We start from the raw sequence: 13,069 nt of genomic DNA, 5'->3' as shown, positions 1-13,069 counted from the left end.
CTCCCCCACTCACCTATTGTACTCTATGCTACTCTCTCCCCACCCCCACCCTCCTCTAGCTTATCTCTCCACGCTTCAGGCTCTCTGCCTTTATTCCTGATGAAGGGCTTTTGCCCGAAACATCGATTTTGCCTGTCCTCGGATTTTGCCTGTCCTCGGATGCTGCCTGAATTGCTGTGCTCTTCCAGCACCACTAATCCAGAAATTGACGTGCCGTGTTTGGTAAGATATGACGAGAGCACTTATCAGGCCTCAGGGCACAAAACGTCCAATAAATTCAACGCAACTTGAACTTCGTCAAAGATACTATAAGAATCAGCCCTATCAGTCCAAGTATGTTAGCTTAGGGGTTGCTGGAGTTGTCAGAGTATGAGCAACTTCAGCAAACCCAACAAATTAATGTGGTCCTTCCCTTTATATTTAACAGCAATGTCACCCAGTCTTTCTGTAACCGAACTGAAAACAAGTCATGTGACCCTCTCCATTTTGTCTTCATTTAAAAACATTGTCCCAAAACAAATCCATCTTCTAAGGCTAGATAATTTTAACATTTGATTCTAATTAGATATGTCTGTGGAAATGTAGATTGTTCCAGTAGTAATTTCAAACTACAGCACTGTCAACTCCATTGCAAATCTCAACTGAACCCAGAGATAATATGTGCAGCTTTGAGGATCTCTCTTGAATACTCACAGTAAACTTAAAATTTCAATAATGGTGCTTTGTATCAACCTCCAAAGAACCATGAAGGGAATTCAGGAAACTGCAGCAATGTTATATTTGAAATAACTCCACAAAACCCAGTATCCCACAACCAAGTCAGCCTTTATTTACATGTGAACAGTCCTTGGCTTTAGTACTGCCTCTTCAGAATCAGCTATCAGAGTGGCAATACCCTTGACACTACACTCTTTATCTTTCAGCCAGACCCAATCAGAGAACTGATATTCTATTAACTCCAGCTAGCTGGCCTCATTACAATTGTTACAATATTTAATATTCATATGGACTGTTAAGCATTCCTTTATTGATAAATAAAGAAAGTGCTTCAAGAAGTTATGAGAATTGCTTCAATGGCAGCCTTTAGATGCTAATTCAAATTTGGCTCATAACCTTGGGATAGGCATGACAAACCACGGTGTAAGTTGGGAGCATATCTCACCAAAGGAAAAATAAATTTCTAATCCCATTTGTGAAGAGGCCACAAATATTATCTCTTTATGTTATTTGGGTAGTCGGGCTATGAGCCAGTCCTGGAATCCAGATGGGCAACATTTTCTCATGTGACCAAGCTTCCCTTAGCTTACTGGCTCATTCATTTCAATCTTTCCAGAGATATGGAAACCCCTGCCCAGGGAGATACTGCTCCCCCAACATTTTATTTGAGGATGGAGGAAACTCTAAACTTTTCAAGACTAATTCATAGCTACTGAGGTACCCTTGAGGTACCCAGTTCAGTGTAATCATTGTATTATAAGAGACACAGCAGCAAATTTGCAAACTGCAACAAAAAACAATGTGATAATGACCAAATAATTGGATTTCTTTTTAGAATGTTGATTAAGGGATAAATATTTGCTGAGTTAATCAGAATAAATCCCCTGCTCTTATTCAAAATAATGCTTTATAATCTTTTACGTCTTCCTGAAAGGTAAGATAAAGCTTCAGCTTAACATAAGATTGTTGCACTCAACTCCTATACTGGGATGTGAATCTTCAAATATAGCCTGAACACAATATGCTAACAACTGAGCCACCTTGATGAGTCATAAAAAGGCTAATAACTGGCATATTTCTTGGTATATTCTAGCTTTCCTGGCACACTTTCAATGGAGTAATGGTAAGGGTGCTCAGCTCTGCAGCTGGAATCTTATGGTCCACCTCTTTCTGGAAATATGTTGGGAGATGGGGAAGATGTAAATTTGAGTAGGCATAATTGGGTCTTGACCTATCCATCCATTTCCCACATCTGCAGGTATTTTGGCAATAGAAAATGTAAACTTTTGAGTACCCTTCCCACCTTAAGTTAATTGAAACCTTTAAAGTGCAACTAACCCAATATCCCTGACTCCATATTGTACCCCCACCTCCACATTATAAGGGCACTGACAAAAAGAAAACTACTGAAGAAGTCTAATCCAACCCATGTCCACCATCATTCAATCACTTTCTCAACACTACAACAGCACACCTTCCCTCACATCACCCTACATAGTAAAATAGCACATCGAGGAACAACAGCTGACAGCCAATAGTAGGAGGACTGGCAGAAGTAAATATCTGGTAGAAGACCCCATTGCTCAGCCACCTGGTTTTGATCTCTCATGGAGACAACGGGCCATCTTAAGCTGTTTCTGGGTTGGCTGAGCTCTCAGTGCAGCCATGGAATATCAGTGAAGTTGTTAAGACCACCGAAGCTGTAGCTGCGATCCACTTAATCAAGAAGTCACCTTGTTGAAGAGTGTTTGCTGACTGAACCTGTGAGTGGCCTTAAAAACACCATCTTGCCACTGAAAAGGTGAGTACCTGACTCTGTGATGATATCTTGCACATACTAGACAGTTAGTGGTGGATGGGTGCTTCAACACTTTGGGAGGTCATGTGAAACGGGCTGTCTGTGGTCTCATGATGGGGTTGTCCCTACTGATCAAGTAATCTGTGACCCATAGAGGGATCGCCCATTGGCAAGGATTGCCATGATGGAAGACATCCTTAATCTTTGTCATTGTTAATGCTCACAGACCCTTCTATGAGACTTGCCTGATTGCCACCAACAAGCTTCAACACCATTTAGCAGCACTCCAGGCTTCCAAGACCTGAGTTGTTCCATGATTTGCTACAGTCTCACAGCTGCCAGCTACCGGGACTGAAGATCTGCCATCCCTCTGATCGACTGGCATTCCTGAAGATGGGATGTCCCAACTTGAAGGGGTGAAGTCACTACCATACACAAGACCTGAACAGCGTAAATTTGTGTCATGGCTTCGAGGGCTGGTACAGGCAAGCTTGCACTCAACCTTCTTGTGCTTGGATAGTCCAGTGTCTCTGAATACAGTAGACCCCTGTACCCATGGGGATACATTCCAAGACACCCAAAACCACGGATAGTTGCAAATCCATTCATTTAAATGGGAAATTTACCTTCCCGGCAGCCCCCTAGTTCTGGGTTCTGGAACGTTCCCTGTAATATGCTTGGGCCACAGTAAACCACGGGTAACTGAAACCACAGAGACTGGACCTGTGGATATGGTGGTTGGCCTGTATTTTTGTAAAAACATTTACACAATGTGACACCCTTTGTCTAGTCATGATTGGGTGGCATAGTGTCTAGGGTTGTGCAGGCTAGGTGGATTAGCCATGGGAATTGCAGGGTCACAGAGATAGAGTAGTGAAGTGGGTCTGAGTGGGATGCTTTTCAGAGGGTTGGTGTGGACTCAATGTTTCCACATTGTAGGGATTCTGTCATTTTCAAAGATTTATTTCTGCCAAGCATTAAAAAACCCTCTAAGATAATGGTGAAAAGATCTAGAATATTTTGTATTATAAAGTGAGTTGTTACAATTTGCAATGTGAAAGGGTGCAAGTTCTAAATAACTTCCAACAGAAAATTGGATATAAACATCTGTTAGTGTATTATAATGTGCATCAACTTTATGGAACAACTTTATTATTTCTGTCATCTTTGTTTTTTTTTTCAAAATTTGAAATTTCCATTTTTAATTTTACAAAAGTCTCTACAATGTTATATTTCCTGAAAATGTTGGCTAATCGTTTAGACTATCATTGTGGTTCATTGGGAATGATGAGCCAATAAACAAAACTTAATATTCATGCAACAGACATTTGGGCAAAATGTCTTATGACGTACTAATGAACATATGAGTTAAGAGCAAGATTAGGCCACCACTTGGCACCCTTGAGCCTGCTCCTCCATCTAATAAGACCTCGGCTAATTTGACTGCAATCTCAACTCTGGTTTTTTATTGCCTCCCTCTGATTACCTTTCATCTTCTTACTTACTAAGTTTCTATTTGGCTTTGCTTTAATAATGTCCAGAGATTCTGCGTCCATCATCTCTTGAGGAAAAGAGTTCCAAAGATTCACACTAATAAAACAAGAAATAATATAGCACAGAACAGGCCCTTCAGCCCTTCGAAACTGCACCGACATATAACATCTTTCTAAACCAAAATCCTTTTACCTCTACACACTCTATATCCCTCTATTCCCTGCCTATTCTTGTATTGGTCAAGATGGCTCTTAAACATTGCTATTGTATGTGCTTCTACCACCTCCTCTGGCACAGCATTCCACACACTTCCCACCCGCCATGTAAAAATTACCTCTCACATCTTCTATAAGCTATCTCCCTTTTTCCTTAAACCTATGTTTCCTAGTAATTGATATTTCTACCCTGAGGGAAAAAGACTCAGACTATCCATTCTACTCATCCTCTCATAATCTTGTTAACTGAGATCAGGTTGTCCTCTCTAATGAAAACAAACCAAGTTTGTCCAATCTCTCCTCTTAGATAATACACTCCAAACCAGATAACATCTGATAAACCTTTTCTGTACTCTCCGTAAAGCCTCCACATCCTTCTGCTAGTGTGGCAATCAAAATTGTATACAATATTCCAAATATGGCCAAACTAAAGTTCTAAATGACTGCAACATGACTTGCCAATTTTTGCACTCAATGGTCTGGTCAATTAATGCAAACCATATGCCTTCTTAATCACTATATCCACTTGTGGTGCCAAGATCTGTTTGCCTAGATACCTTTGTAAGTTAATGCTTCTAGTGTTCTATCCTTTACTGCATGCAGCAAACTTTGTTTTAATCGGTACTTTATCAACCGGCACTCTTGATAACCAGCAAAGATTATATATAAGTATTTCTGATACAAATAAAGTACAACAGTGATGTGTATACTCCCTGCATTATGGTTCTATTGCTTACTGTGTATTCTTATATTGGAAGGTGTGTTGAATTTTTTTACAGTTTGCTTGAGGGATGTTGATGCTGCAAAGTTTTGCTTGGTTAGGATTGACTGTGGTTAAGAGTTACTCTTAATTATCTGGAATATTTGATCAGCCGATACATTCCTGGTCCCATGGGTGCTGGTTAATAAAAATTTTGCTGTACTTTCCTACTGCATCAAACCTTCCAAAATGCATCATTTTTTATCATTGTTATCCAGATTCAATTCCATCATTCATTTCTCCACCCAAGTCTCCGGCCTATCTATATCCTGCTGTATTTTCTGGCAGTCCTCTTCACTATCTGTAGCTCCCCCAGTCATTGTGACAGCTGCAAACTTACTAATCAGGTCACCTACATTCTTCTCCAAATCATTCCTATGTAATAAGAACACTAGGGGTCCCAGCATTGATCTCTGCGGAACACCACTGGTCACGGATCTCGAGGCAGACAAACACCCTTCCATCATTATTCTCTGTCTTCTATGACCAAGGTAGTTCTGAATCCATTTTGCCAACTCTCTATGCATCCCAGGTGCACTTCACCTCTGTATTGCCAAAGGTCTTGTATGATTCAATGACTTTATAACCTTCACCAACTTGCCCTCATCAATGATCTTTGTCACTTACTCAAATAACTCAAACAAGTTTGTGAGACACAACCTTCCCTGCACACAGCCATGCCACCTATCATCTCAGAGAAAAAAACAACCTGCTCATCTGTCTTAAATGGGTGCCCCCTTATTTTGAAATGATTCTCACAGATATGCAGTCACAAAGCTGGTGGTAGCAGAGGCAAAGGACGCAATTCTCATGCTGAAATTTTAACAGCTTATACTAATAACCTGGCAAAGCATTTTAGTTAAAATAACATTATTTTTTATTTGATATATACCCACTTAAATACTCACAGGTTTTATCCCTAGATTTTCTAACTTTTCTGCCAAACTTTGCTCCACTATTTTGTGCAATTCTTTCACTATATTTGGATTTTTCTTCAAAACTTTTCTAAGGTCTTCATTGCATGTCGATACTTCTGGTAGATGTTTCATATCTGGAAAGAAATATATTTATAATTTTCACAATTTTCTAGTTAAATATAACATGTATTAATCTGGTTAAAAATCAGCAAAAATATGAGCATTTCAGAAAGCCATTTCGAACCTATTGACTTCTGTCCTTAACTCTCGCGAGTTGGGTTACTGACTTCCAAATTTAATCATTCACAATTTCCAAAGTGTCCTGAAAATTGCCAGTGAATCTAAGACAAACATTGGCAAATGACAAGTTGACTCTAATTCATGAGAATATTATAATAAATAATTTCAAGGGCATTGGAGTAAAAAATAGGGAAGTCTTGTAACATATGAGGGACTGATGGGAGCACATCTGGAATTCTGTGGGTAGTTTTGGTCCACTTATTTAACAAAGTATATAATTTCATTGCAGGCAATTCAGAGAAGGTTCACTAGGATAATCTACAGTGTGGACGGATTGTCACATCAACAAAGATTAAACAGTTAGAGACTGTACTCTTTGAAATTTAGAAGAATGACAGATGATCTTATATAGATTCTTAAGGAGCTTGGCAGGGTAAATGCTGGGAGGATGTTGTCCACTTCATAGGAGAGTCTGACACCAGAACTCCAAGTCTCAGAATTAAGGGGTGTCAATTTAAGGCTGAGATGAGAAGGAAGGTTCTTAGTCAATCAGGGGGTTGTTAGTCTTTGGAACTCATTATCACAGAGAGCTGAGGGGGCAGAGACCTTGTGTATATTTAAGGCTGGGATAGATGCTTGGTCAACAGAGGAATCAACAGTTATGAGGAAAATGCAGGAAAGTGGACGTGACGAATGAAAAATTCCTATTCCTATTTTTTATTGTCTTAGAGGCTAATAATTGTAACAGACAGATGACTGATTGACATATTTGTCAGGGCTAGGAATTATATTAATTTTTTCTTTGATAACAACATGATCGGCAGTTGTTAAGGTTTGATTCTCTGGCTGGCATTCCACGGTTACATGGCATCATCATCATCTGCAAGTGGCAATCTGTGGGATGTCAAAACTTCACTGATTTCCAACACTTTCCCTCTATCTATGCAAAAACATTGTAATCTGTGGAGAACTACCACTGGCTCATTCCCTCCTCTCTGGTGTTCTGTGTTCCCTTCTGCAACAAATGAAGTTTGAAGTAACAACAATGACATGTGTTCAGCAATGAATCGCATTGTCTTTAATGCGGGAGATTATCAGGGTGAAGCATGAAATTGCATAAGGATGAGGGTAAGTCGCAGATGAACTCTGAGTGGCAGAAGATAGATTGAAAGTGAGGAAAGACAATGGAAAGGAAAGCTTGCAAGGTAAGTGTGTGTGAGGAAAGTGCAATGGAATAGGCTTGACAAGGCAGACTCAAGTTGTAAGCACAGCTTGCCCAACCAGCTCAAGATATAGACTAGGAGACCTCAGCAATCTCATCAATTTGTGTTCCATCACAGTCAGATACTTTCAAAACTGTCCAAATTGTGGAAGCACTCATTAACTTACAACACTTGTCAGCTCAAGTGAAATAAGTATAACTCATGCTTTAAACTGAAACATCAGCAAAGGTTCAGCATCACCAGTTCATGCATATGCATATACCAATGGAAAAAGGAATTGCACACAGAAAAGAACCATAAAAAGAGCCACTCGAAAGAGAGACCATATCCATGTAATGAATCTAAGGCTTTTCTTGGACACCTTTACATCTGCAGAGACATTATTAATATGCATCAATTAATGTACTTTTGAATATATTCTATGCAACATGGCCATTGTGATTCCCACAGTGTTTAAGAGTCATTAAAAGACACCTGGAGAGAAGGAAAACATTTGCCCATATTGTTACCAGAAATTTGAATACATTACGTAAGACCATTAGAAGTTACGCAGGTGAGCACCCTTACCAGTCTCCTTACGGTAACAAACCTTTCAGCCAGAATATCTGATTAAAAATGCATAACAGACAAGGAAATATCTTATCAGTACACAGAACATAAGGCTTTAGTCAGAAGAGAGGCCTTGATGAACATATGAGGACAGTAACTGTGTGGATATATTTCTATATCCTACGAGTGATGTTGATCATTTGCTTCACAAGATGATCTCACAGCACCACGACTTCAAATTCTTTTGTGCAGAATCTTATAAGGGCCCAAGCGACATTATCTGAAACCAATGTCATGGCAAAATTTCATAAGAAGTCCGACAAGGCCTATCTTGATATCAGCAGCATGTTGTTACATTTGCCCAGTGATGAGTCAAGTTCTCCTTTGGCAGAGATGAGTTTTATAGACAATAGACAATAGGTGCAGGAGTAGGCCATTCTGCCTTTTGAGCCAGCACCACCATTCACTATGATCATGGCTGATCATCCTCAATCAGTATCCTGTTCCTGCCTTATCCCATAACTCTTGATTCCGCTATCCTTAAAAGCTCTATCCAACTGCCATTTTCCGTTAAAATGGATGATAGCTTGTTAAACGCTTCAATAACATGCGTCATTAATCTTCAGCTTCAATCTTGCCAAATGTGCCAAACAGGCTAGATATCAAGAATTGGAAGTCAGGATGGGTACATCTTGAACTTGACTACCCATAAACACCAAAGGACCACCATTTTGGTCATCAGCTACCAACAATGTTACACCTCCTGTGCACGAGCCACACAAACCCCACATCTGCACTGGCAACAATCATCGTAATGCTGCAAGGGCACTGGACACCTAGAAGCACACGCACGGCTTATAGACTGAACCAGGCTTCACCTTCAGCCTGCTTGCATGCTTTCACAGCACTTACTCACTCTTAGCCTGCTTGGATGCTCACAGAATCCCTGCCTTACATTGCCTTTATAGGCATTTGTCCCTTTGCCAGAGGTACCAGCTCACAGTACTGCTATACTGACATTCCATTTAGCACATGCACAAAGTTTTATGATTTCTCAGTCATCCAGTTCCTCAGGATAGTGTCGAGGCACAACCATCTTCAGCTGCTTCATTAATGACTTTCCCTCCATCAGATGATCAGATGTGAAGATGTTCGGCGATGATTGCACAATGTTCAGCATCACTTGTGACTCTTCAGGTACTGAGGCAGTCTATTTCCAAATGCAGTAAGACCTGGAATATATTTGGATCTGGGCTGAAATGTGGCAAGCAACATTCATGCCATGCAAATATTAGACAATGACCATCTCCAATAAGAAATAAGTTAATCATGTTACCTTGATATTCAATGGTGATGCTAGCACTATCAAAAGTCTGGTGGTTACCATTTACCAGGAACTGAACTGGACTAGCCATATAAATATAGTTGCTACAAGCACAAGTCAAAGGCTAAGAAGATAGTAATGAGTAACTCACCTCCTGACTCGTAAAGCCTGTAAACTATACATAAAGCACGAGTCAGGAATGAGATAGAATCTTGCACAATGGCATGGTTGAGTGCAGTTCCAACAACATTCTCGAAGTTTGATATCATCCAGGACCAAGCAGCCCACTTGATTGGCATCACATACACAAACATCCACTCCTTCTGCCACCGACGCTCAGTATTAGCATATCATCTAGAAGATGCACTGGAGAAATTCACTAAAGTTCCTTAAACTGCACCCTTTAAACCCACAACTCATTCTATCTTGAGGGACAAGGGCAGCAGATACATGGAAGCACCACCACCTTAAAGTTACCTAACACTCTACCTAAAATGCTTGGAAGGATTTGGAAATAAATATATTGCTGTTCCTTCAGGGCCATTGGGTCAAAATCCTGGAATTTTCTCCCTCATGGCATTGTGGGTCTGACTACAGCAAATGAACCACAGAGGTTCAGGAAGATAGTTAACCACACACCTTAGATTAGATTACTTACAGATTAGATTACTTACAGTGTGGAAACAGGCCCTTCGGCCCAACAAGTCCACATCGACCCGTCGAAGCGTAACCCACCCATTCCCGTACATTTACCCCTTTACCTAACACTACAGGCAATTTAGCATGGCCAATTCACCTGACCTGCACATCTTTGGACTGTGGGAGGAAACCGGAGCACCCGGAGGAAACCCACGCAGACACGGGGAGAATGTGCAAACTCCACACAGTCAGTCGCTTGAGTCGGGAATTGAACCCGGGTCTCTGGCGCTGTGAGGCAGCAGTGCTAACCACTGTGCTACCGTGCCGCCCACGTGTGCCACCGTGCCGCCCACCTTCTCAAAGGCAATTAAGGATGGGCAATAAATACTGATCTGACCAGAGCGTCCACATCCCATGAATGAATAAAAATAAGCCATGAAACTTGTCATGGTTGTCAGTAGGCCTCAGGGAGTGAGTATAGCCTTCAATTGGTGGCCATGTCACACTAAGTCAGAAAATTCCCCAAATTCCAGTCCAGAAGATTGGACACGGTTAGTCAGATGCTCGTTGTAGTCAGAGTCAGGGTGCTCTCCACATAAGAGGTGAAGAGATTAATATTAGCCTGCCTATCAGCCATTTTCAGTTTTTCTGCTCTATTGTAAGCTGTATTTCTCCTGAAGTAAGATACAGGCAAGTTTTAAGGGAGATCAAGATGGATGGCATAACTTTTACTGTTGGTGCAGGTGGGGTGGTATCTCCAGTGAGACAGGAAGGAGCGCAGAAGGCATGCAGGTTTAGTGGTGTTGGGGCTGGGGGAAGTGGTAGTGAGTGAGAGAAGATGTTGTGGGCAATAGGGAAAGTGGTAGAACATGAGCCTTTATGAGAGATGGATAGGGTGGCAGAGCTAGAGTGAGTGTGGCATATCAGAGAGGAGATAATGCCACTTTCATTGACAGAGTGATGAGAATTGATGACCTTATTCCTACATTGCTGAGACTGCACTGACCTAGATGGCAAACTTGAATCAGGCTGGCATAGTTTGGTGTTATTGCCTCCTCTGCTGGGTCCTGGGGAAGAGGACATCCTGCCTGTGCACTGTTGTGTCCAGTAGGATCTCCAGGATCCTGTCCGCAAAATGTTACAGAAAATTTCCTTAGTTTGCCGGGACAAATGCCAGAAATGCCACTGTGCAGATCATTGTCCAACCGACAGTACTTACCCAGATGCACAACAGATGGCAGCATGATTGGTGGTCAATTCTGGAATATTCTGGCAGTAGAGAGTTGTTCCAGGAATGCATGTGGTAAGATAGGGCTAGAATTGGACATAAGAGATGACATGGGGTGGGGTAGGTAGTTAATGAAGTATATTTTGTAAGATAAGGCAAGAAATCTTGTTAGACATTGTGATGAAAATCCCACCAAAAAATTTGATACACCTCACAGTTAGCCAATAAAATGTAAGATTCAGCCCATAGATCAAATCACAGGTCAATGAGATATTTGTATGTCAAAGATTTATTTTTGTATTTTGAGAAAACAAACAAGTAGAACTCTATGAAATGACCTAATGTTTAAAATGATGTAATTGAAAATAGTGTCTTTGGTTAAAAGGGAGAAATTTATCATATGCCATCGTCTGATCTGATTGCTTGAGTCTATGAGTGGAGTTAGATAACTAATCAAAGAGAGAGGCTTCCAGAGATAAGGCTTGGGAATCTAGTTGAGACCAGTTATGTGTGTTGAAATTCTGTAAGTTTTGAGACATTTTAAAGTAAAGTAAATAAATCATTATAGATTTGGAACTGGATTCATCACTGCCACATGTGACTCAAAGATATAGAGTAACTCAGTGAATACATAACAGGTAACACAATACTTGCCCCTTCTCATAGACGTCAGGTCATTTTGTAATCTGCAGAACAACTCCATCAGTGTTGTCCAGATGAAACGTCCAGATGAAACCAGCTATTCAGTAGGTAGCTCCTAATACTACCTGATTTTGCTTCACAAGTATCCTTGGAATTCCAGCTCTTGTAGTACACAAAATAAACAGGAAATTCCACTCGAGCACTCATAAACAAAACAATCGAAAGTTTGCCAAAATCTTTATTTATAATACTTTACACACAATGAAGAACAACAACAAAAGTTTATTTGAAAAACACATCAATTAATAATAGTTTATTTTGCAAACACTTTGCACTCTAATAGTAAGTCTTAGCTCTGTGGATGCACGAGTATACAGCATGACAAGGAAGTGGTGTTAAGTCAAGTTACCATAGTCTTACCAGACCATAGGGCTGCACTCTCATTAGAGAGAGAGGACTGTTGGTTATTTAACCTGACAGTCACCACACCTCAGGCAAGAGGAGAGATTGAGAAGAGGAGTCCTACGTGGTAACCTCAGCTGGTGCAGGAATTGAACCCACACGGTCAACATCACACTGCTTCACAACCAATTGAGCTAAACTCACCCCCAGAAGTGGTGTAATCATGTAATCAACAACACAAAACAATGGGAGTCAATTTTGACTCAGCCATAACAGACAAAAGGATTAACATGTACCAAATAGTGACACAGTCCCATTTACTGTTTCATTGAGCTCCTCAATATTAGTAATGATGAGAATGAAAATTGACCAATCTTTTCTATTATGATACAGAAAAACTCATGTATATCAGGACCCTTTAATGTACTTAGCCCTAATGTTTGCTATAAATAGTAAAAAAAATTGTGTAGATTGATATGGTCACATGGGTAGTGGTGACTTAAAGGATACTTAAAACTTGCACCTCTACATCACAAATAAAATATTTTGATAGATTAGTTCATAATGCATGTGCAATCCTGAGGTTGGGAGTATGAAATTGAGTATGAAAGCAGGCAGCTTATATTGTATCTTCATTAAATTCTGCTTATACTATAACTGGAGCATTGCATCCAGTTCCAGTCACCAAGACTGAGAAGTTGCAGAAGAAATTTATAAAAATGCTTCCAGGTATGGGGAGATTTTGACTGCAAAGTTAAGTTGGAGAAGCTGGAGATGTTCTTCTTGGAGCCAAGTAGACTGAGAGGAAGTATGATAGAGGTGTATTACATCATTAAATATTTAGATAAGGCAGACAATGAAACCTACGCAAATAGAAGCTTGTGCTTATGGCTTCTGGGTGGTGAAGCTTCTAAGGATACT

The 13,069-nt window shown here is 40.4% G+C and overlaps 1 protein-coding gene across 1 annotated transcript in view; it reads right to left on the bottom strand.

The window, feature by feature from the left end:
- Nucleotides 1-5,880: 5,880 nt before the first annotated feature.
- The window catches only part of LOC122551042 (zinc finger protein DZIP1-like), a 278,342-nt gene continuing 271,153 nt past the window's right edge, over nt 5,881-13,069 (bottom strand). The window contains exon 12 of the mRNA XM_043692685.1: nt 5,881-6,035. Coding sequence (XP_043548620.1) covers nt 5,881-6,035 — 155 coding nt within the window. The remainder of the gene's footprint in view (nt 6,036-13,069) is intronic.

The sequence above is a fragment of the Chiloscyllium plagiosum genome, chromosome 6 (assembly GCF_004010195.1).
Source record: "Chiloscyllium plagiosum isolate BGI_BamShark_2017 chromosome 6, ASM401019v2, whole genome shotgun sequence".
In the NCBI taxonomy this organism is placed as follows: Eukaryota; Metazoa; Chordata; class Chondrichthyes; order Orectolobiformes; family Hemiscylliidae; genus Chiloscyllium; species Chiloscyllium plagiosum.
The sequence above is the reverse complement of the archived record's forward strand: the minus strand, read 5'-3'. Positions and strand labels throughout refer to the sequence as shown.